A 23,878-nucleotide genomic window follows, 5' to 3' on the forward strand; every position below is an offset into this window, starting at 1 on the left:
CACAAGTCCAGCGTTGTGGCAGTATTACTACCAGGCGTGGCGGCACAAAGGCGGCAACATTCCCACATCGCCTCGCCATATTATGCTGATTAGCCAACATGGTGTGTCTCATAAATGCGGCTTTAGTTAAAGTGGGTCAGAACTTCAGTTAGAGCGGGTTCTGACTGCTGGTTGTGGTTTACCTCTTGGTGTGATTCCTGGGTTTGGTGAGTGCTGGTGTTTTAGGCATAGGAAGAGGCTCCTTCAGCGCCCCCTTCAGGTGAGTCATCCTCTCCTGGATCACCCCCCTGATGTTTTTGATCCACTCCTGCTTGGCTTCCATACTGGAGGCCTGAAGTACACATACCTTATCGATACACGGCACACGATAGTGGAGAAAGCATTTTATTCATATGAAAATGTTCCTTACTTTTAGCACCGTTTTATTATCGGAGGAAGGGGTTCTTCCTGCCCAAAGAGCTAATTTACATGGGTCTCCCTCAATGTGCTCTGTCACCCCCAACTCAGAGGTCTGTAGAAACAGGAGACAGAGTTAGAAAAGGAGAGGGTGCCCCTGTCGCTCCTGGAGGAACACACTCACCAGTAGCCTGTTCTTAAACTGGTACTTAGTCCTCCCAGCTGAATCCTTAATCTCCTTGCTGAACACCAGCGAGAACTCAAACAGGAACAGGTGTCGGTCCCGCCCTTTCCGGATCAGCGATCGAGGATCCCAAACCTGGAAACTGTCCTGCAGGATCAGCTCACCCTGCACCTCCAGGTTCTCATCAAAGCCTGAGGAGGAGGATGGCTAAGCCTTCGTGTCCAAGGAAATTGACACAACCGTGCAGCAGCATGGACCCAACCTTACCCTCCAGCATGGCCAGATGCATGGCATCGTTCGCTCTCTTGGGAACACCAAGCATCACCTCCAGACCATCCTTGATCTCCCCTTTCCCCTCCTCACAACAGGAAAGCAACTCCTGCAGGAGGAAAGAAGGTTGAATGTGACGAATGAGGCTTTGACGTTCTGTTTGCATGAAGGAAGTCAGCTTTGAGAGAGAGGGCCTGCCTTCAGCAGCAGCTGGTACTTTGTGATCCTCTGCACTGGTTTGATGAGGCAGGAATTAATGGAGTTCGCCAGCCCACGCCTCTGCTGGATGTCCTGTTCAGGGCGCACACACACACACACACACACACACACACACACACACACACACACACACACACACACACACACACACACACACACACACACTAGAATACTTGTCTGAACACCTTAGCACTCCAGCCCTAACCCACAGGAATGGAATAAAGGTCATTTATGTTCAGTTTCATTTAAAAGGAAAACAGCTCCACCTGCTGGTCAAACCACGCACTCACATGATGCTGGTGTGATGTCTATCGCTACGTTTGTATTCTGATAACAAAAGCTGGTCTGTGAAGTTCAGGACCAGACAAAGACGCCGTTATTTAACCTGACATTAACGAGGTCCTGCTGAAACACCTGCTGGGTTCTGAAGAGACCAGCGCCACTCTGATGACCTGGGGAGATGTTTCAGATAAAAAGGCAACAGGGTCGCCAGGACTTGGGTCTTTGACCTTCCACAGGCCGTTCCTCATCAAAAACCCGCTGATGTGGCAGAATCAACACAAACTGTGATCAGCACCATGGTGAAAGCCCCTCAGAAACTATGTCTCATGACACTACAGAAGAGCAGAAGCCTGAGTCCAGATTCTTCCAGACTGGAGTTCATAAGTCAGCTCCAGCACACAAACTGTCCCAGACTCGTTTCATCCCCCCAGACGAGGTCACATGGGTCAGCTTCTACTCACGTCAAAAAAGGTACTGGCGTGCTCCAGAATGAGCTGACTGGAGTCAGGTTTGTTCTTGCAGTAGTCCACATAGATGTGAAACTTATCCGCCTGGAAAAGGGACAGGACAGGAGGTGGTTACAGGCACGCCCTCCACCCCTGGATTAGGATTAAACATCTGACTCACCCAGGTGACAAAGCAGTGACCCACATCTTCTGGAAGCTGCTCGTAGTTCACCAGCTCCTTCAGGAAAATACTGTTGAAAGATCAGACCCGTCTTTACTACACAGGACCGCTCCGGTAGGTCTACCTGATAGCAGGTTGTGTCTAAATCCCAGATTATTTATTCATCTCAGCCCAGACGTCCCTTTGAAATCTAAAGGGAGGCAATGAAACCAGAAAAAGTTGCCTTGAGGAACCAGAACAGGAGCTTCTGTAGGTTCTACAGGAAGATCAGAGGCAAAGGACCAACTCTGGACTTTAGGAACCGGCTGTAAAGCAGAACCTTAGAGAAGAGACTAATCTCAGCATCCCCAAACAACTGAGGAAGAACGTCGCTGAAAAAAACGCAAAAGGATCAGAACCAGCACAAAGTCCTGGTTTTAAACGTAAACACGATCTGCTGCGTGGGGCCAGAGAAAAACGCTGGTGTTGGACAGAACCGGGCAAGAATCACTCTGCTCACAACTCACTTGTTGTGGAAGTCGTAGATTTCCTGCATGTTGCCGAAGATGATGTTCTCCTTGTTTGCGATGCCTGAAGGAATCTCCTCGTCTCCGCCGGTCATCTCACACAGGTAGGTCTGTCCGGCGGAGCAGAACCATGAGCGGGTCAAAGAAAACTCACACAAACGCAACAAACACCCTCCCTCACCTCTAAACACTCCTGCAGGTCCTTCACATAAGTCTTCTCTGTCTGCAGCAGCTCTGCCATGATGAACCTGAGCCGAGGAGAACATGATCACAAATGAACATCGGATCGTTTTCAGGGTCGAGTCCTCTGTGATGGTAGCAGAACCAGAAGCACTGCAGCAGAGGAGGAACACGAGCCTGAGATCGACCACCGTCTGGTCCACCAGGACTATCCCAGAACATCTGAAGGGTGGGTGTCCACAACCAGACATGTTTCATTCTGACAGAGGCAGGTGCAGGGAGCACACCTGGTCTGGCTGCTCACCTGTACAGTTACCTGATGCTGAACTTGAATGAAATCACATTTAATACGAACTAGTCATCACTTCTGCCTCTCCACTCACTCTTTCTTCCTGGCAGACTTCCTCTTCTCCTCGTTGACCTCGTGATTGGGGTCACGCAGTTTGACCTCAGGGTCGTCTGTCAGGCTGGCGGGAATGATGTCCAGTTCCAGGTCTTTATTGTCCTGCAGAGCGTGGAACATTCAGCCGTCTCCAGTCATCAGCACCACCTGGTGTTCCCGTGTGACTCTGTGTCTCACCTCCGAGCTGACTCCCAGGCTCCTCTCCAGGCTCTCCTGGTATTTGGACATTCGAAGTGAGAAGTCTCGGTACCTGCGGTCCACTGTGCTGACCCAGCGCTTCAGCTCCGACACGTGGGCGTGGCCCTTTTCCACCAGGTTGTCGGCCAGCTGGATCAGCAGCTTCACCTTCTCCTTCGTTTGCTGGGATGACAGGGGACGAGGGGGTGGAGGAGATCCGCTATCAATCAGGTCACTGATGCTCTGGAGCCACATGCTCCCAACACACACACACACACACACACACACACACACACACACACACACACACACACACACACACACACACACACACACACACACACACACACACACACACCTTGGCAGACAGTTTGAAGTGCTGGTAGTCACGGAGAAGATGCTGTGTCTCCTCACTGCTGACTCCGGGTGACGTGTGTGTAGACAGGTACACCTCACCTGTCTCCTGGATCCAGTCCAAAGCCTGTGAACAGAACAGACACCAGCTCCATTATTAAGTCACATGACGTGAGAGTGTCACACATAAGAACATGCCAACACGCACTCACCTGTTTGGCGCTGCGTTCAAACACCAGGTACTGCTGGCACTGGTCCAGCCTCCGTTTCTTCAGGGTCCAGAAGTGAAGCACCCGGTTTTCCCTCTGCAGCAGCTCATTCAGAATGGCTGAAGGCAAACAGACACACACACAACAGCAGCTCCAGTGGTGCAAGTGGTGCAAACATAAAAATGTTTGTTTGTTTTCCGTGCCCATCATGGACTACACCGGACTTCCTACTGGAGAAGAATCGTAGAAAACAGCTATAACCCGCTGCTCTTCCCTCCAGCGTCTACGCTGGATCAGTCACAGTGCAACACTCGTGCTTCAGCATCTTCGTCACTTCCCTCAGAATATGGAACGTTTTTATTTTACATGACAGGAAAACGGTCACTTCAGCTCACAAGTGCTCAGTTTGACTGACAGACCGTATGAGTCTTCATCACACACACACACACACACACGCATGCACGCACACACACAGGATGAGGAGCTTATCTCTAGACCACCTGAGAGGAGTTGGTGGGTCACCTGCTTCATCAGCTGGTTCAGCCTGTGTTAAATCAGTGGTGGTTTCCCATCATAACTCACCTTTGACCTGCTGCTCAGGTCCTCTGGTATGGCCTGCAGCTCCAGGGATGCTCACATTATTTCTGTGAATGTACTTCAGAAACACCTCAGCGTTCCTCCTGGCAAGCGTGCATGCCTAAAACACACCAATGTTACCGATGAACATCTTTTCAGATCACTCATTAAGGGGTTTAACAAGAGAATGTGGAGGAAACTAAAGCAGTATGGCAGCCAGCAGGAAAACCACCTTTAGGAAGGCCTCCTTCTGCTCCAGATGTTTGCTGATCAGAGGCAGTAGGTGGTCACAGTCGGCTGAGGAACCCAGTTTCTCATGAGTAGAACACCAGTCCTCATCCCGGCGGTACTCCTGCTCCAGACTCTCCAGCACACTGCAGACCTGCAGACAAAACATGGAGCTGAAGAGCAGCAGAGACGACCCCAGTGTGTGTGTGTGTGTGTGTGTGTGTGTGTGTGTGTGTGGAGGGGTGGGGGTGGGGGTGGGGGGCTGTCCACCTGCTCTGATGTCTTGTAGAAAGCTACAGAGGCATTGACCAGCTTCAGGCGGTCTTCCATCTTCAGCATCAGCTGCTGCCAGTGGACGGCCACCTTCTCAGCACAGCTTCGGATTGCCTCTGGATCGTAGTGGCCTGCCTGTAGCATCATCTGAGAGGACAGAGTCACAGATGGACACAGGAGACGTCTACTCATGTACACACACGGTTTTACTCTGATTTCAGGTTTCAGTAAAAGTCACCTGGTCCTGAATCCAGACGAGTCTAACCTCAGATAAAAATCTGGTTTCATAATAAACGGACCACAGAAGCAGTGTGTGACCCAGTCAACTCCCTGATCGCTGCTATTTTCTCATTGACCTCTGACCTCTAAACATGCTGAGTAATTCTCCTTTCTCTGTGGAATGATGAATCTGGAATAGCTTAGAAATGACCTTTGACTGTCCCAGATTGGTGGGCAGCAACATTGTGTTAACACACACACGTATGCTCTGGAGCAGAGGGCTGCTGGGACTAGAGGGGTGACTCTGATGTCTCCAGCTAGACTTGACTTCCTGTGGACTCGGGAGGGACTGACTCAACCACTGCTTCTGCGTTGGAACTTTGTTTTCAGTAGAAAGGAAGTCCTACCTCAGCCTTTTGCTGAACCTGCAGAGCACTCTGATGAGTCTTCTGAAGAGAGTTGGCATGGAAGAGAGACTGGAGGAGAGAGGCTGGGGTCACTATCAGTGTGTTTACCCAGTGCAGCTGGTGAGCGGTGCTCAGAGCTCCTGAAGCTAACTCCGCACCCAGCTGTCGCGCAGGAAATCAGACGTGACCAAGGATTTGGAGTAGGTGCTGGTGTTTGTGCTCTAAAGTGAAACACTCATTTTCACCAAGAGGAAGTGAGTTTTGGCTATCTAACCAACTATTATGTGACATACGGACTTGCCATAACCTTGCAGCATTAGGCCATAAGGCACTATGCTTGGGCTGGGCGATACGGCCTAAAAATAAAATCTTCCATTTAAATTTTTATTTGATTTACCATTTTTTCCCGACTCTCTCACCCCCTCAATTATTAAGAATAGCAATAAGTACAAATGGAAGGCACTTTAAAGCAATTTTATTTTTTATTTAATCTTAAGGAAGACATTTCTGAGAGGAATAATGAATAAATGAACACCCTCTAGGAATAAAAGTGCCACGCTCCACGTCTGTCGCAGCAAACCCAAACCAGTTCCAAACAACGGAAGATTTCATTCCTTTCTTAGGAACAAACTTCCCACCCTCACCGGTGGCCATGGAGTCACATGTGGGCGCTGTGCTGTTGTTGTCGCGGTTATGTGAAACTAACGCTACGGAAGCTCCGGGGGCCAAAAAAGCGCTATTACATAAAAACTTGATTTACTTTTTTTTAATCGCTCGCAACAAAAATTTGGAATTAAATGATTAAATTGATCATCGCCCAGTCCTACACCATGCCAATGAACGCCGCTGATAGTTTACGCCTCATCCTGCAGCGCCATCCCAGAACAGCCCAGCGTTCTAAAGGGTGCAGCTTCATCATCGGGACTAAAACTTGTGGAAAACGTGTTTACCTCGTCCACCAGAACAAATATAAACACTGAGACCACACCATGGGTTAAAGCTGCTTTCCGGAGTTTCCCCCTTTCAGAAATGATGTATGATTTGTCAGAAATCTGTAAAAGTGATTATCTTATCATGTACTGTGATATAATATAGGCAATACATCTTTTTTTTCTAACCACGCCCCCTGCCCGGCAGAGCTCCACGCAATAGGAAACTGAACGCTGACCAGAACTAACCAATAGAGTTAGACTACTGCTTAGATGCTTCAAATTTAAGGAATACCTCAGCTGATGCAGAGTTGATGAACTTTTCACTGACAAGTAAGTCTCTAAAATATAAATTCATGAGAACACAACATGACATGAGAATAATACTCGTAAAACAACGTGTTTTAGCTGTTTGTCGGCCACAGAAGCACATTTATAAACAGAAACGTGAAGTTGCCATCTTAAACAAACAAAGGAACAGCGTTTTTGTGTGATATGCTTGTCAGCCACTAGATGGCGCCATCGGATAAGAGAAATACTCTGGAAAGAAGCTTTAACTTGTTTATCTTAAGTCTTGAGGCAACTGCCTCATGTTGAGTCAATTTCTGTGTGTGTGTGTGTGTGTGTGTGTGTGTGTGTGTGTGTGTGTGTGTGTGTGTGTGTGTGTGTGTGTGTGTGTGTGTGTGTGTGTGTGCGGTTTAGCATCTGCTAGTTCTTTGGATCAATGAATGAATGCAGACTGAATGAATTAGTGAGGCGGGTCTGGTTCTGTGTGAATGAAGAACCGGACCAGAACCCGGTTGGAGAACAGAGCAGAAGGCGTTTCTCATCTGCTCGTATTCAACCAAGCACACTGAAATAATTAATAAGAACAGTAAACCTGGTATGAGCAGCTGTAGTTAGGACATACGTGCACATGTGTGTGTGTGTGTGTGTGTGTGTGTGTGTGTGTGTGTGTGTGTGTACCTCTATTGCCATCTGGAACTGCTCGTGCTCCCTCTGCAGCTGCTCGGCCTCAGACAGAGAGCTGGCGTTCACCATGCTGGCGTTCAACATGGACTCTCCATTACGGACCCAACCCAGAACCTTCACAAACATGAAGACAGTCAGGATGCACCTGAGATTCATGCTTGTGTGTCTAAAGTGTTGCATAGAGCAACCAGATAGATTATACACATTGGTGCAAAGCATAAAGAAAGATGTGATTTTCCAGCTCAGCTGGACTGGCTGTGCGTGTGTGTGTGTGTGTGTGTGTGTGTGTGTGTGTGTGTGTGTGTGTGTGTGTGTGTGTGTGTGTGTGTGTGTGTGTGTTCTCCTAGATGTTAGTAGAACGTGGTACCTATCCAGCTGCATAAACCATAACGAGCTACGTGAGCTGACTGTGTTTTATAAACCCCAGTAAACTACAACAGTGCTGCTCTATGAACTGAGTATCAAAGACAGAGTAGGAGGACTCGGATGCGTGTTTAGGTCTGTTATAACATGTGTTATTATCTCATTCGTTATTTAGCAGCATGCTTCCTGTCCACCCCATCAAAAAACTAAACACCTAAATGTAACCAGCGCCTCCTAGAGACTGGTTCCTGTGCAACACCTCCATCTACAACTAAAAACACACCTCGCTAGCTCGCGACCTGCAAGTCTCAGGTCAGATGGAGAAAGTGAGGAGAAGAAGCTGAAGACGGTTTACCTGTTTAACCTCAGCCTGTAGGTGGCGTAGCTGCAGGTTTTGTTCCAGCCGTGTGTGTGTGTGTTGTGCATTGAGGTCCACCTCCTGCTGCTTCTCGTGAAGGAACTCGAGTAGCTCCTGAACCTGGGAGGCCAAGTCCATGTCTTTCTCTCCAGTCAGCTCAATCCCTGACGAAGACACGTTTGGTGTGAAGCTGGGTTGTTTACTGCGGTCGTGCATGAACACTAATAACTTCAATCTGTTGTTTTCAAGTTTCTCCTACCAGAAGCCTGGACCTCCATGATGTACTGATGGAGGTCCTGACCCTGTTGCATCACTTCGTAGGTCATGCTGTTCATGGCTGTTTTCCTCTCAGCGTGTCGTTTTAGCCGTTGCTCAGCCAGGCCGATGTCCTCCGTGCTGCCAGAGGAGGCGCCGCCGCTCCCACTGCTGCTGCTGCTGCAGGAGCGGCTGGCATCCTTCAGCTGCCGAGACAGATCCTCGTTCCAAGCATCCAACTCTGCTGTAACCTGACAAGCAAACTAAAAGTGAGCTGGAGGTCTTTGATGATGAAGCCTGAATTGGTGACTTTCTCGGTTACAACGTTTGACCTCTATCGTGTACTGCTCAAAGATGCGAAGCTGCAAAAAAATGTCCAGCTTGATTTTGCGTTCGTGGAACAGCTCCTCCATCTGACCCTGTGCTTCATCCAGCTGCTGCAGCACCCCCTGGATGTGAGCTATAGAACTGCAGTGTGGCGTTTTATTGGTCGACATGGCCGCATCTCTAAAAACACAAAGTGAGCAGAAGTTTGGTTGTCTGAAAGTATTCTGTGTCATTCCAGTGTGTTTTCATGCTTTAGGATTAAACCCAGCTTTTGTTCAACATTAAAATAATATGAGGGTTATTTTCCATTCAAGTTTATTTATAAAATGCCAAATCACGACGTCGTCTCAAAGACCTTCACACAGTAAACATTCCAATACAGGTCAGGTCATTAAGCCAATCAGTAAAACGTTTCCTATATAAGGAACCCAGCAGATTGCATCGAGTGACTGACTAGCGTCAGAGTCTTTACAGCAATCCTCATAGTAAGCAAGCATAAAGCGACAGTGGAGAGGAAAACTCCCTTTTAACAGGAAGAAACCTCCAGAGAATCCTGGCTCAGTATAAGCAGCCATCCTCCACGACTCACTGGGGATCGAGAGGACAGAACACACACACACACACACACACACACACACACACACACACACACACACACACACACACACACACACACACACACACACACACACACACACACACACACACACACACACACACACACACACACACACACACATTTAAAGGTAAAAGTGAAAGGACAACTGGCTGAGTACAGATGCAATAGGCAACAAAGAAGATGGAAAAGCCATCCAAAGGAGCCAATTTTATAATCTTTACATTAATCTGAGCAACCATGAATCACACAAATAAAATGTATTTATTTTTGGGTATTTTACAGACAGAAGCAAACATTTTCTTACTAGAAGCCCAATCAGACCAACTGTATTGTCTGATGAAATTGTGAATGTTAAAGGTGCATTATGTAGAAATTAAGTAAAAATGACATCCTGTGGTAAAACGTGGTTACTGCAACCACTTAAAACAACTCTGCAGCTTTTTATTAGCCATCATCAAATTACAATAGTGGGCGCTGCAGCATTAGCTCAAAGGAGACACGGCACCCCCACGCTCACTGATGGTAAACAGTAGGTACGTCCCTCCTTCCTTTGTTTTGAAAGGGGGAAAACTGACAGTCCCCACAGCCAGCTGGATATGAAATATGTTTCAGTATGACCTTCCTTCCAAAATGTCTCTTTTGGGATTTTCTCACTGTAAAGATTTCCACTATATTCTTACATATTGCACCTTTAATCCTGTCACTTCTCACTGTCACTATGCTGCACCAGAATAAGAATGAGTTTTTTTGTTACCTGAGCTGCTGCATCAGTTCTTCTCCCTCTTTAATCACATTGAGCGTCACCTCCAGTGTGGCGGTCTGCTGCTGCTGGAACTGTTGGATCAGCGCCTGGACCGAGTCCACCGAGTCACAGCTCACATCATCCAGCAGCTGTTTCTGTAGCTCCTCCATCCAAGACCACAGCTGGACACACACACGCATGCACACACACACGCACACGCACGCACGCACGCACGCACGCACGCACGCACGCACACACACACACACACACACACACACACACACACACACACACACACACACACACACAGGAACAAGCACCATCATACATTGGTGATCTTCTCAGTCCCTACACCCCCAGCAGGTCCCTGAGGTGCAGTGGCCAAAGCCTACTGGTTGTGCAGCATCAGGCTAAAGGTCAAAGGTGAAAGATCATTAGCTGCTGTGGCCACCAGACTCTGGAACTCTCTCCCCCTAAGCCTGAAACCAGTGGACTCGGTGGTCTCCTTTAAAAAGATCTGTAACAGTAAGTTCTGCGTTTGAGAAGCTAGTGGAAAAGGCCTCAACAGTTGAAGGTGTCAGGACACGACGCCAGCTAGTATTTGAAGGTGGAAAAAACAGCCGGTTGAGGAATAACAATCTCAATGTTTATGAAGAGGTGGTCCAAAAGCACTGGGTCCTTAATGCCTTTAAGAGTAACACAATGTCTTTGACTACTGGGTCTAGTGTATGGCCATGGGAGTGAGTTGGATTATTTACTAACTGATGCAGATCAAACATACTCAGGATGGATTTAAAATCGTTAGCCAGCTGGTTGTCAGGGCAGCAGACATGGATGTTAAAATCTCCATCGATAACAAAATTATCATATCTGGACACAACATCAGCCAGGAACTCTGAGAAATCATGAATAAAGTCTTTGTTATATTTGGGGGGGACGATAAATGAAGTCACAGAAAATGGGAGGTTTGAAATCCAGAACTTCTGCAGCTCAAAAGAAGAAAGGGAGCTCTGATGGCTCACAGACTTACATTTAAACATGTTCTTAAAAACAGTAGCAAGTCCCCCTCCTGTGCCGAATAATCTGGGAGATAGGGAGCAGTAGGGAGCAGTTCAGTAAAAACACGATTTTCTCCCAAGTTTCTGTCAGCTGGAGAAAGTCCAACATGTGAGAAGTGAAAATGGCATTATGGATGAAAGTTTTATTTTGAAGGGAACGGACATTAACCAATGAGAAGCGTAGACACCTCGGTTCGAGCTGATGTGGGACACAGGTGATCTGGCAAAGGTTACTCAATCCACACCCTCTATCATGGCGCTTCACAAGCTTTCAACGAGGAGTTAAGTAATGTTAATAAAGGGACCCATACTGTGAAGTGTTACCCAACTCGATAATAACATAGTAATAGTGTGGTATTCCCAATGTAACAATTAGGAAATAACTAGGCCTTACTGTGTACAATCCTTAACATTTTACAATGGAATAGCATAGTAATAACAAATCAGTAGTAGCATGGTAATAGTGTTTAATTATAGTAAATAAACTGCTGCCTGCAGCCATTTCCTGCTTCAGCTCGACAAAAGCTATGCAAATGAGCAGAATGTCCAACATCACCACCATTTTTGTGCTTAGTTTTTTTTTTTTTTTTTTTTTTTTTTTTGTAGCGTACAGATCACCTCACACTGTTTACTGATGGGGAAAACATATTCAGACACGACTTGTTCAGTTTACTTTTTCATTTTTTTGTTGCCATTTTATGAGAGGTACCCTAGGTTAAAAGTGCTTCAAGGATTAAGAAATCTTGACTGGAATGGAGGAAATGTAGCCTGGCAAGCCAGACTAAATAAATGTATTATTTAAACTTTGCAAACTTTGCAAACGTTGCAAAGCAAGAATTTGGTCTAGTTCACTAGGCTAGAGGAAATGCATTTGGGACAGTACCCAAAGTTGTGGTCTATTTGTGCTCACTCGGTGTGGAACCAAGTCCAGGAAAATCTCCTGATGGGACCTTAACCTTGAGTATCCAAAAACACTTAAATGCACATTTGAAGTATTCCAGCACCTCTTCTTTGAGAGTTGACTGTGCTATGTTGCATCAGGTTCAGAGCCTCAAAGCTAAGTTACTGGATTAATGTTTGTGTGCAAGTTCAATGACAGAAAGACTTTTCTAGACTTCAGCTTTTTGGGTTGCATGTCCTTACTTGTACTTCCTTGGACTTCTCCTTTCTTCTGTTTTTTGGCCAATATTCTGTTTACAGCTTGGTGCTGTACTGGCTTACTGGAAAGTCAGTACAGCACCAAGCTGCAGTAAAGTACTCTCATGAGTACTTGACTGTAGTTACAGAACAATGTAACTTATTAACAGAAAATATTGCAGCATGTCTCAAAACTGCCTTGAATTGTGACTGCAAGTCTAGCTTTTGTAAAACTGTGAAATGTGTTTTTTGTATTGTTTTCGGTCGAATAAACTGTTATTCATACCAGTATTGTTTCTGTATCAGGAATCCTATTTATTTATTTGAGCAATCACAGGTGGAACAAATTTTGACTTTAACTAACTAATTTAATTATAGCAAAAAGATAATTAATATTTTGCTAATTTATTAATTACAAGTCAATAAAATGTTTACAATTTAACTAACACTTTACACCATACACCAAATACTAATATAAGAAGTCTGTTTGAATATAAAGGGGCCATATGATGCTAAATCCACTTTTTGCCACTTTTTACCAAATGATATTGTTATTTCCTCGTGAAATTTTTTTTTGGCAGCACAGAGGCCTGCAAGCACAAGAATAGAAAGTAACTGCCTCATCCAGGGTAGGAATTACACAGGCTTCTGGAGGAGCCCAGTGAGACGGGGGTGGGAACTTTGCCCTCAAAATGCCTTGAAACGGCCCTGGGCGAGGGGCACAGTTTTGAAGGTGGTCTGAATGGTATCAAATGTTAAAATTTGTAATTGGATACATCTACCTACATTTTCCTTTTCAAACACATGTTTGCTATGTGACTGTCTCTGATCTACCTGCATCTTGTCTCCAGAAAAACTGCTGCCTGGCTCTCTCCTTCTTCACCTCAAGAGTTACTGTACTTAAATAAACTGAGTGCATATTGTTACACTAATTACATTGGTTAAATTTGAACTGTTTCTTTTTAAAGTGTGCTGCTGGACTTCTTCATAACTTTAACTAACCCTAACCCTAACTTTATTAGGTTATTGTCATTTCAATGGCAGATTTTTGGACAGATTTTATTATTTTGATATTTTTTCAGATCATTCTGGAGTTTTTGCAAACTGACATCATGAAACCGAGGCAGCAAGCTTTGAGGTGGAAAGTAATTGTGTTGTTCTGTAAATTTTTTACCATGAATCCTCTGTCCTATTGTTTCTGCAGCTCTTTGAGATTAGATATTTATTACCTCCTTGGTGTGTGTGTGGAAGGAGACAGACATGTCTAGCAGCAGCTTCCTGTGCTCCACCCGTCTGACGAAGTCCTGGATCCGAACCTCCAGATGTCTAGCTGCCTTGTAGATTTCTTCTGGGTCACATTCTCCTGTCTGTGCCAGCTGCTCCGCTGCCTCCAGGAGCTTGTCGGCATTGGTGTAAGTGTTCTGAAAGTGGAGGAGACATCATCATCAACATCCTCATTACCCCTCACATACAGTGTGTGGCATAAATAAATACACCTCCTTTAAAAAGTATGAATTTAATCAGTAGCTCAATGAACAAATGAACAGTTTCCAGAATTTCCCCAAGGCTGGGTTTTACTGAACACTTGTTTAACTCCATAACATGAAATTAAGGTGAGCATGGGCCCTAGCAAATCCTAGGCATTTTTTGTGCATGGGCTTTAGGAGAGGCTTCCTTCGTGGATGATGGGAAGGGCTTTTCTTTGTTAAGTAATGCCCTTTTGTAGTCACCTGTCTGCTAAAACCCTCTTTAATGAACCATTAGACTCACCTGTGGTTGAATATATGTTAATTAGAATTTTGTAGTCTTCAATGTGGCTTCTTTGGTGTGTTCTTACTGTGTTTAGTTTCTAATTCCATTTATAGTTCTTTTTTTTATAACACAGAAAAGGTTTTTTTACCTTGCTGGCGTATGTTTCATTTGCCGACTGCAAAACTTCCTCAGAGTTGACGCTGATGGTGGCGTCACTTCATACTCCGTTTATTCGCGGGCAGCAGAGGACGTTGTCGCCCAGATAAACAGAGTAGGAAGTGACGCCACCATCAGCATCAACTCTGAGGAAGTTTTGCAGTCGGCAAACGAAACGTATGTCAGCAAGCTAAAAAAATGTTCTGTTATAAAAAAAGAACTAAAAATGGAATTAGAAACTAAACACAGCAAGAACACACCAAAGATGTTTAAAGAAAAATACAGACAACAAGAAGCAAAGGACTTCCACCATTTGGAACGTGTTCATCAAAAACGTGCACGTCTAAGGAACCACCTTCGCTTCAATTTAACATGCAGGGACGAAAACATCACGCCAATAAGCCTACAGCTGAAAACACAGATCCGGACCAAGACAACACAGAACATAATGGAAAGAGCACAGAGAGCACTACTCAAGGAAAGGATAAGAAACGCCACAACCAAACAGAAGCAAGTAGAAGACGAACTGGAAAGAAGACACCTGGACTTAAAAAGGAATTACAAACTAGAAGAACAAACGGAGGAACTAATTAAAGGACACATGATGGAACAACAGGAAATAGTTCATAAAAGTAAAAGAAAGACACATAAAGAAATTAAACAAACTCATCAACAAGAAAAAGAGAAACAAGACAACACCACACAAAGCTCATGGGTATGTAACATTTCACAATACGAACTAACAGAAGCAGAAGAGAGCATATTAAAAAAAGGTTTAAACTTCGCAGTCACACCAAAGAAAATACCATATGATGAATTTATTGTAGCAACAGAACTAGCATGTCAACAGATCACAGATGAGAGAAAGAAAGCAGAACTTTGAAATAACGTAGTTGGGATATTAAAAAAACAGCCAAATTCAACACAGCAATATTACAAAAGAACAATCAGCCATGACAGCTTTATCCAAAAATGAACAGATAATTATTCTACCGGCAGACAAAGGAAGAACCACAGTGGTAATGGACAGAGAAAAATATAAACAACAGATGAAACAGATGTTAGAAGACAAAAATACATACAAAATACTTAAAAAAAGACCCAACAGAAAGCATTAAGAAAAATAAGAAAAAATTACTGAAGCCAATACAAGAAAAAGAAGATAACAGAATAAAGAGACAGTAAACAAGAGGACAAACACATACAACACGATTTAAAGACCTGTGAATACCCGCCATGGGCAATAAACAAAGGAAAACAACAAACAACAGAAAGAAAAAAACAACCAAAGCAAAGAACCAGAAACCCAGAAAGACAAGAACCAAAACCAGTGATAACCCTACCATACATCAAAGGCATAACAGAAAAAATAAGAGCAACAATGAAAAAAACACAACATAAACACACCAACAAAACCATACACAACAGTTAGAAACAGACTAGTACACCCAAAAGACAAGATACCAGTTGGACTTAAATGTGGAGTCATTTACGAAATCCCATGCAAACTCTGCAATTAAACATACATAGGAGAAACCGGACGCCAACTCAACACACGAATAATAGAACATAGAAAGGAGTGTGAGAGAGAAACAAGTCAAAAACACGCAAGAGCAGCAAAAGAAGCAGAAAGCACAATAAAGAAGTCAGCCGTAACAGATCACTGCACATGAGAAAACCATACAATGGACTGGGACAACACAAGGATCATAAACACCGAACAACAGAAATACAAAAGATGGATTAAAGAAGCAATAGAGATAATGAGACGTGGATGTGGGACCATGAACAGGGACGATGGAGTTTACACGTTGAGTCGTGCATGGGACTGCATCATCGGAGAGGGGAGAGTGGGCAGCAGAGGGTGACAACGTCCTCTACTGCCCACGGATAAACGGAGAAGGAAGTGACGCCACCATCAGCGTCAGTTCTGAGGATTTTTTGCAGTTGGCAAACAAAATGTGCGTCAGCAAGGTAAAAAAAACCTTTTCTGTGTTATAAAAAAGAACCAAAAATGGAATTGAGTGTGGCTTTTCTCCTAAGACTATAATTGGGGTGTACTCATTTATGCTGTGCACTGTACCTATTTGACCCAATGGCGTTTCTCAGAACTTGCAGACTGAACAGCAGATGTCTGGAGTTGTATGACAGAGATGATAATAAACAGTCAGCCTTAGTTTTATGAAGAGGGCGGCCATGTCTTATTCCTCATTTGCATAAATTAACTGAGGGCATTTGGGTGTGGTCAGCATCGCAGATGGAGTCCAGAGAGATTATATATTTGACTCTGTGACCATAGTATATTGTCATATAATCTTTTTAAGATCAGTCTCTCAAACAAGTGTCTTGATGGTCTGCAGATTATTTGACAAATAGAAACGAATGTGTACAGATGAAAGGAGTCAAGAAGTAAAGGTGTACCTCATAGCTCAGTTTTAGGGCCTGTCAAAATGACAGGCTCCCCTTTACACCCATGGGACGAAGAGAGGAGCACACACAGACACAGGTACTTTTTATGCTTAAGAGCTGATGATAAACAGATCTGTGCATTTTTTTGTGTTTAAGAGCTAATATACGCATTGTGCGGTATTCATCACTTTGTACTTGTGTGTAGAAATGTTCCTAAATATAAGAAAACCTCACACCATGCGTATGAACAGCATCTAGTGGTAGAACTGGGGAATTCAGTCGTCCACACATGTTCCTCATCCACAAATTATTTTATTTTTATGGAAAATCAGCAATGTCACATATTGGTGCTAAAACCTATAAAAGACACATGCGACCGACAGGAACCTGAAATTGTAGAATGGCTCATTTAGAGTTTAATTTTTTTACTGAAATTTTTGCTCTTCCCATTTTTATGATGTTTTTAAATGTTTCCAATTTATTTATTTATTATAATTTTTTATTTTATTCGATTTTTTCTTGTGAAGCGCCTCGTGATTTTTACCTTGAGGGTTTTATCAATATCAGTGGCATTGTCGATTCAGTCGATCGATGCAATCTTTACCAGTTCCCTTATCAGTTCCATAGTAGTTCAATAGGTGGCGGCCTCCTGCATTCAACTGTCTGTTTATTCATGATAAACAATCAGTTGCACCTGTATTGGTTGGAAAGATCTTTCCAGATGTTCTCAGCAGCAGCTCAGGAGGTAAAGTGGGTTGTCCAGTAATCTGAAGGACGCAGTTCGATCCCGGCTCCAACCAGAGAATTCTGCTGTTGTGTCCTTGGGCAAGACATTTAACCCACCTTGCCTGCTGGTGGTGGTCGGAGGGACCAGTGGCGCCTGGGCTCGACAGCCTCGCCTCTGTCAGTGCACCCCAGGGCAGCTGTAGCTACATCATAGCTCATCCCCACCAGCGTGTGAATGGGTGGATGACTGATTGTGTTGTGAAGTGCCTTGGGGGTTGTAGAACCCTAAGAAGGTGCTATACAAATACAGACCATTTACCATCTTTTATGCTCCCTGTGAAGGCAGTCGTCTTCTTGTTCAGTGCAGTGTTGCTGTAGCTTTTGCAGAGTGGGAAAAATCTCACGACAGATCTGACTTTAATCGCTGGAGTCTGCTAGTGGAGGTGTGCATATCAGGTAAATTATGCTAACATGATAGGCAGTGTTAGTTGATTAGTTACCTGCAGTATTAACAGGAGAGGACATGTGAACGCCACCACTGCTGCTGCGTTGAAATTCACTAGTCCAGGGCGGGTCATAACCAAGCCCCCACAACGCAGCTCTGAAATTGAGTCAAACCCGGAAGTGAAATAAATTGCAGTTCCACCCTCATCCACTAGGGGCTGGTGTCAGAAGCGAGCAAATCCTCATTGACTCCCATGTTAAAAATACAAATTTCACAGCAGAAATAAACATGTTTACAGCCTGGTACCAAAACATGTTTTTGGTTTAAATGATCTAGTTTACACTCATGACAACTCTGAGGGGGGGTGGAATTTTTTTCTCACTCTTCTGTTTAAGTGTATTAAAAGCCTAAAATTCTGTATAAGTAATGAGCATCCGACCCACGTGACCGCCGCCTCAGACCCACGTGACCACAGAGCTAGCTCCATGGAAAGGCCTCAGTAGAGCCTCGGTCTGGCTTGGAAACTGTTCTGGCATTTTGAGTCTCTGTGTTTGTGTATTCTTTTTTGGATATTTTTTGTGCAATTGTTGGACAAAATGACTTGCTGTGGCATTAATTGCACTAATAGAGCATCCAAGGAGTCTCCCCTTTATTTTTTTCAGTAAGTAAAATTATATTTATGTACTTTAGGTCGCTGCCAAGCTGAGCTTAGATTTTAACATGTACTGTTTAACCATGAAATTTAAATGCAATAGGGTAAAACCCAGTGCATTTAACATAATGCTGCACTTTAGAAAATGGGTTGAAATATAACATGTTGGTGGAGCTGGGTTCCGACTATCGGCTTGTGGAGCTCTCGGGAGACCGATGTTTTCCACCCGTTTCTCCCCTCCCCGCAGCCCGGTCCATCTCTGTCTGATCGCGGTTTCTGTTTGCTGTGCAGGCTGACAGACGGTTCTTATGGCAAGCCAGAACCGCCAAAATACGCCACTTCTCCCCGCAGCTCGGCGCATCTCTGTCTGATCGCGGGTTCTGTGTGCTGCGCGGGCTGCCGGCTTGTGGAGCCCTGGGATGGAAACCTTTCCACCCGGTTCTCCCCAGCGGCAGCTCTGCGCATCTCAGATCGCAGCGGCGCTTGTCTGCTGTGCGGCTGCCGGCTTGTGGAGGTCTCCGAGACCTCTGTGGAGGTCACGTAGACCTCTGTGTTCCACCCGGTTTTACCCAGCGGTCAGCCCGGCGTATCTCTGACTCAGAAGCTCTGGTGTTGTGCACAGTTAACCCCAGTTGTAGCTAGGTTGCTACCTCCGTTAACTTAGCTCTCACCTCCGCATTAGCTTTGGGTTAGCTTCAGGTTAGCTTGTAGCTAGTTCGACCGGGCGTCGTCAGTCGATCTCAGCCTTACAGCCCCACCCTCAACTCCACCTCTCTTCCCTTTTATGGAATTGTCTGGGCTTGACAGAACCTGTGACACGGTCAAAATGGCGGTGGTGGCCACCTCCCATTTTAGCAGAGAAATTTGTTATTGGAGTCTATGGAAACCCATTGTCCATATATTTATATCGATGGTCATAACACGTCATTTACTCTAAGTTATCACATGTTTTGTGCCCAAAGGCTTTTTCTTTCCCTTGAAGAAATATCCACTATACAATTGTTAAGTTACCCTGTTGTTATCCTTTCTTGTAAAGTATAACCAAACTTTTGAGCATTTGTGCCACAGACATATATATTGATATACCCCCTATTGGCTGCTGGGGCACATGAAATGTGGTCGCCATCTTAGATCGGTCATATCCTTTTATCAGTCACAAGGCAGAGTGCTACACTTTCCCCCACATTCCTCATCTTGGTGTCATTTTTCACTAATTCGTTTATTTTAATCAATGTAGTAAAGATCATATCTAGGTGTCTTAGAGTTTTCACAGCATCAGGGGGCCATTGACGTCAGCTGAGAACCACATGTGTGTACTATAACCTAGGGCTGAACGATCGTTTTTTGACCGAAACTGCAATTTCAAACAGCACGATCACGTGACCGTCAAAGCTGCAATTTTAGCGGTATTGACTGATGTTGTATAACTTTTTTCTTTTTTTTTACATCCAAGGGTTTCCCCCTATGTTTGGGCGGCGGCAAAAGCCAGCACGGGGGTGGGGGGGTGGGGGGTTACCATCCAGAGCCGAGCCCAACTCCACAGCTGTCATAGCTGCATGTTCAGGTTCTTTTCCCTGTTTTATGTTCCCACACACAGCGCTGCTAGAGCCGATAATAATGCACTGTAGGTGAGACCGGGACAGAGAGAGAGAGAGAGAACGTAGTTGAGTAAGGGAGAGAGAGACTCCTCCCACATCAGCAGGTTCAGGCTGACTTCCAAAGCTTGGTTTACGCTTCATCAGCGCAAGTGCGGAGTCACGCACTTTAGTTGACTTGAAAGCTCAACTTCTCTTTTAAAATGGTTTGAATGTTTGTGATGGCACACGTTAGTTCAGACAAGCTATGGTGTCAGAATGCGTGCGTCTCTCTCACGGAGCCGACGTTAGTGAGGAAAAGCTATCAGACGGCTTCAGCCTGCCGCGGTAATGCAGGAAAACTGTGTGCATTATTTTATTTCATACATTTAAAAGCTGTTTCTACCTACAGATTTCCTCTATGCATTTTTGGAGTAGAACAAGTTTTTATAAATCTCCTCTCTAGATAAAATCACAAGTTGCTTCACAAACACATTAAAACATAAAAAATATATAATAGTGGGAGAGAACATGAATAGCTTTAACTGTTTTTATTGTATGATTAAATAGTAAATGTTAATGTGAATGATTTGTTATGCTAGATTAGAATCTAGACCATCTTTTCACTTCATCTACAGGATGGCTTGGCAGGCTAGTGTTGGATCTTTGTTTGCAGAAAATCGTTGAAGTGAACCGAAATCGCAATTTCTGCTAGAAAAATTGCAATTCAATCTTTTCCTAAAATCGTTCAGCCCTACTATAAACACTAATATAGAATAAACATAATATGCATGTTTGTTTTAACCAGAGAAGAGCAGAAGTACATCCAGAAGAGCTGAAGAGAGCCTGTCTGACCTCCCAGGATGCCCAGAGACTCTAACCTCATTCTGATGATGTGAGTATTTACACGCACACGCACAAGAACACAATAAAAAGAACACAACTTCTGCAGTTTGGGAGTATTTCTGGTTGTAAGCAAACTTAAAAGGAGAGCCAATAAACACTGATGAGGCAATTTGTGCAAAACAAAAGATGACAGCAAAAGATGCACATCCCAGGTCTGGTGGAAATATGCAGCCATATTTTCCCAGATGTCGCAACTAGCTCCAGTGTACACGTATGTTGGTGCCACAAGCTCATCGAAGTGGGTTTTCAGCAGTCAGTCCACAACAGCCTAGGATGAAGCTGAAAAAATTGAACATGCTGGTTGTTAAGGCGAAAAATCTTTATGAGCTGCTTTTTTTAAAAGTTGTTAATATTGTTTTAGTAATAGTGTTTGTTATTCCATTTCATAACGGTGAAGGTCCAAACCAACAGTTTGGTAATTCCACCAGATGTTTGCGTCATTATTTTTAAATTAGTCTCGGTTATACCATACACCAGGGGCGATTCTAGCATCAGAGGTTTAGGGGGCTGAGCACCCAGAGAGCTACCTGTCCAGGCAAGATTAGTTTCACAGTGTTTTACATTTGAACATATTCTCATTGCCACTATTGTAAAGTAAAAGAAAAAAAACTCTCTTCCACAAATAACAAATTACAGATTCTGCTATCACAATCATCTAGTCCAGGTTCAAAGGCTCTAGGTCAGTGATCCCCAACTCCCTTCCATGAGGGCCAGTATCCAGCATGTTTTACTGGTTTCCCTGCTTCAACACACCAGATTTTAATCAGCAGGTGAATAGCAGGCCTCTGCAGAGCTTGATGAGCTACTGAACAGGTGAATTATATGTTGGGTTAGGAAAACAACAAAAACATGCTGGATACCAGCCCTCAGGGAAGGGAGTTGGGGATACTGGTCTTGGTGTTGTACCAATTCATATGTGGCCCAGATGCTAAACAAATAGACTTAAATAAATGAAATGCTGAAATCAGTTATATGACTTTGACAAATCAGACACAGGTTTCACAAATCAAACACCATGTTTTAAGGACTCTGCCATTAGTGGGAAATAAGCTAGTTGTTATGGATGCTGGACTCCCGCTCCCTGAAAAAACCCAGCGCCAGTCCTTTTGCTTCAGGACCTTGGACAGGTCCTCAGTCAGGCTGGCATCCCAGCTGAAGTCATCAGCTGATGAGAGATGATGACTTAAAAGACAGCAGCTGCCAGATCTCAAGGAGAGAACCGCAGCTTCACATCCTGTTCTTCTCTCCTCGGTCCTTGGATCTTTGTGACAAGCGGTTTGAATAGGATTAAAAGCTTTTGGTACTTTCGGTCTTTAAGATAAGTAGTTCGTTTGGTTAAGTCCTTTTTGTTTAATAGCTATTTTTGTTGTGACTCTTTAGTTATGCGGATTCGGTCTGCTCTTAAGAGTTAGAATTTCTGTTATTGTACCCTATATATATATATATTGGTCACCATCTTTGTTATATATTTTAGATTAAATATCCGCTGAAGAGCTCGGTTTTCTTTTGGCCATTTTACTTAAATTTAGCCATCGAGTTTTGGGACCTCCCTTGGTAAATGGCCGGGCTTACGTCTCGGCCCGGCCGCTCCGGTCATCACAGGATTGTCGGCTAGCAGTGCCTACACCACGCTCAGGACAATCCAGACTTTTCTCATGCATCGTTCCACAAATGTGGAATGACCTTCCTAACACTACCAGAACTGCGGCTTCCTTTTCTATTTTCAAGAAACTCCTGAAGACCCTGCTCTTCAGAGAGCATCTTCTTAACTAGCACCTTGTCTGCACCCGTCCCCCCTCTCTAATGTCCACTCCTTGTTCCCTACTCTCCATGACTGATGTCAATTTGTTGTTGTTACTATTGTTGTTAGCCTCAAGGGCAAAATGCCGATTATCACTTGTAAGTCGCTTTGGACAAAAGCGTCTGCTAAATACATAAACATAAACATAAACATAAACATATGATATAGGACCTTCTAGAGTCCTGGAACCCCCAAGGCGCTTTACAACACAATCAGCCATGCACCAATTTACACACTGGTGATTATGAGCTACAATGTAGCCACAGCTGCCCTGGGGCACACTGACAGAAGCCAGGCTGCCAAGCACTGGCGCCACCAGTCCCTCTGTCTACCACCAGCAGGCGGGAAGGGGGGTGGGGGGGGGGGGTTAAGTGTCTTGCCCAAGGACACAACGACAGCGACAAACTGAGCGGGACTCAAACCTGCAACCTTCCAATTATGGGGCGAGCACTTAACTCCTGTGTCAGTCCCTTCTGGCTTCCGTGTAAAATATAAGGTTAATTGTACTTGTTTTCCTTCCTGAGGCCTTTTGCCTCATGTGTTTTGAGTTCTTCCCCGTCGCCTTTGTTCACTTTTGATTAGAGTAAATAGAACCTTAGTTACCATTATATGTTCCATCCAGGACTGAGAGTTTATCTTTAAAATACATTTTTATTTATACTCACCTTTTTTCCCTCCAGTTATTATGTTAACCCTCCTTCCACAACCACCTACCACACTAGGGTTGTAACAAATGGGGGCTTGTCCGGGATTTTTATTTTATCCCAGTCATTTTAGGTTGTGGAAAAAGATCCCCTGGAGTGTGTGTGAGTGTGTTAAAACTGTTTTTTCAGGGGTTTTTTTAAGGCACAAAGGCTACTTGAACCGCCATCTTTGATTTACAGGCATTTGTGGAGGCCTCAACTCGCCGACTGTTGGAGAGCTGTCGCAAAACTGGCTTGCTGCAGGTGGCCGTCCACCTCGAATTAGAGGTACCAAGACAAATCAGGAAGGAGGAACTGAGAACTTTTGTCACCGAGTTCCTGGAGGATCATGGTTTGATGTGTCCAGGATGTTGTCGTTTATAATAAGAGCAGATTAAACATGCTCAGGGAGTGAAACTTTGGTTGGAATTGTACTAAAAGTACCAGTAACATCTCTGCATTCATTTATGTGTTTTTACAAAAATTTCCACTAATATCAGCATC

At 44.4% G+C, this 23,878-nt stretch overlaps 1 protein-coding gene across 3 annotated transcripts in view; it reads right to left on the reverse strand.

Moving 5' to 3' along the window:
• The window catches only part of kalrna (kalirin RhoGEF kinase a), a 210,746-nt gene that overhangs the window by 94,109 nt on the left and 92,759 nt on the right, over positions 1-23,878 (reverse strand). For all 3 annotated transcript variants that reach the window (XM_054746558.2, XM_015965718.3, XM_015965717.3), the window contains exons 15-37: positions 13,500-13,691; positions 10,088-10,257; positions 8,720-8,894; positions 8,392-8,638; positions 8,130-8,296; positions 7,406-7,525; positions 5,511-5,579; positions 4,882-5,031; positions 4,616-4,765; positions 4,390-4,504; positions 3,811-3,926; positions 3,603-3,725; positions 3,245-3,427; positions 3,048-3,169; positions 2,666-2,732; positions 2,485-2,594; positions 1,979-2,048; positions 1,813-1,902; positions 1,049-1,141; positions 848-959; positions 581-771; positions 410-511; positions 183-331 (exon numbers count right to left, since the gene is read on the reverse strand). In XM_054746558.2, coding sequence (XP_054602533.1) covers positions 183-331; positions 410-511; positions 581-771; positions 848-959; positions 1,049-1,141; positions 1,813-1,902; positions 1,979-2,048; positions 2,485-2,594; positions 2,666-2,732; positions 3,048-3,169; positions 3,245-3,427; positions 3,603-3,725; positions 3,811-3,926; positions 4,390-4,504; positions 4,616-4,765; positions 4,882-5,031; positions 5,511-5,579; positions 7,406-7,525; positions 8,130-8,296; positions 8,392-8,638; positions 8,720-8,894; positions 10,088-10,257; positions 13,500-13,691 — 3,083 coding nt within the window. The remainder of the gene's footprint in view (positions 1-182; positions 332-409; positions 512-580; positions 772-847; positions 960-1,048; positions 1,142-1,812; positions 1,903-1,978; positions 2,049-2,484; positions 2,595-2,665; positions 2,733-3,047; positions 3,170-3,244; positions 3,428-3,602; positions 3,726-3,810; positions 3,927-4,389; positions 4,505-4,615; positions 4,766-4,881; positions 5,032-5,510; positions 5,580-7,405; positions 7,526-8,129; positions 8,297-8,391; positions 8,639-8,719; positions 8,895-10,087; positions 10,258-13,499; positions 13,692-23,878) is intronic.

Source organism: Nothobranchius furzeri, chromosome 14 (genome assembly GCF_043380555.1).
Source record: "Nothobranchius furzeri strain GRZ-AD chromosome 14, NfurGRZ-RIMD1, whole genome shotgun sequence".
Lineage (NCBI taxonomy): Eukaryota > Metazoa > Chordata > Actinopteri > Cyprinodontiformes > Nothobranchiidae > Nothobranchius > Nothobranchius furzeri.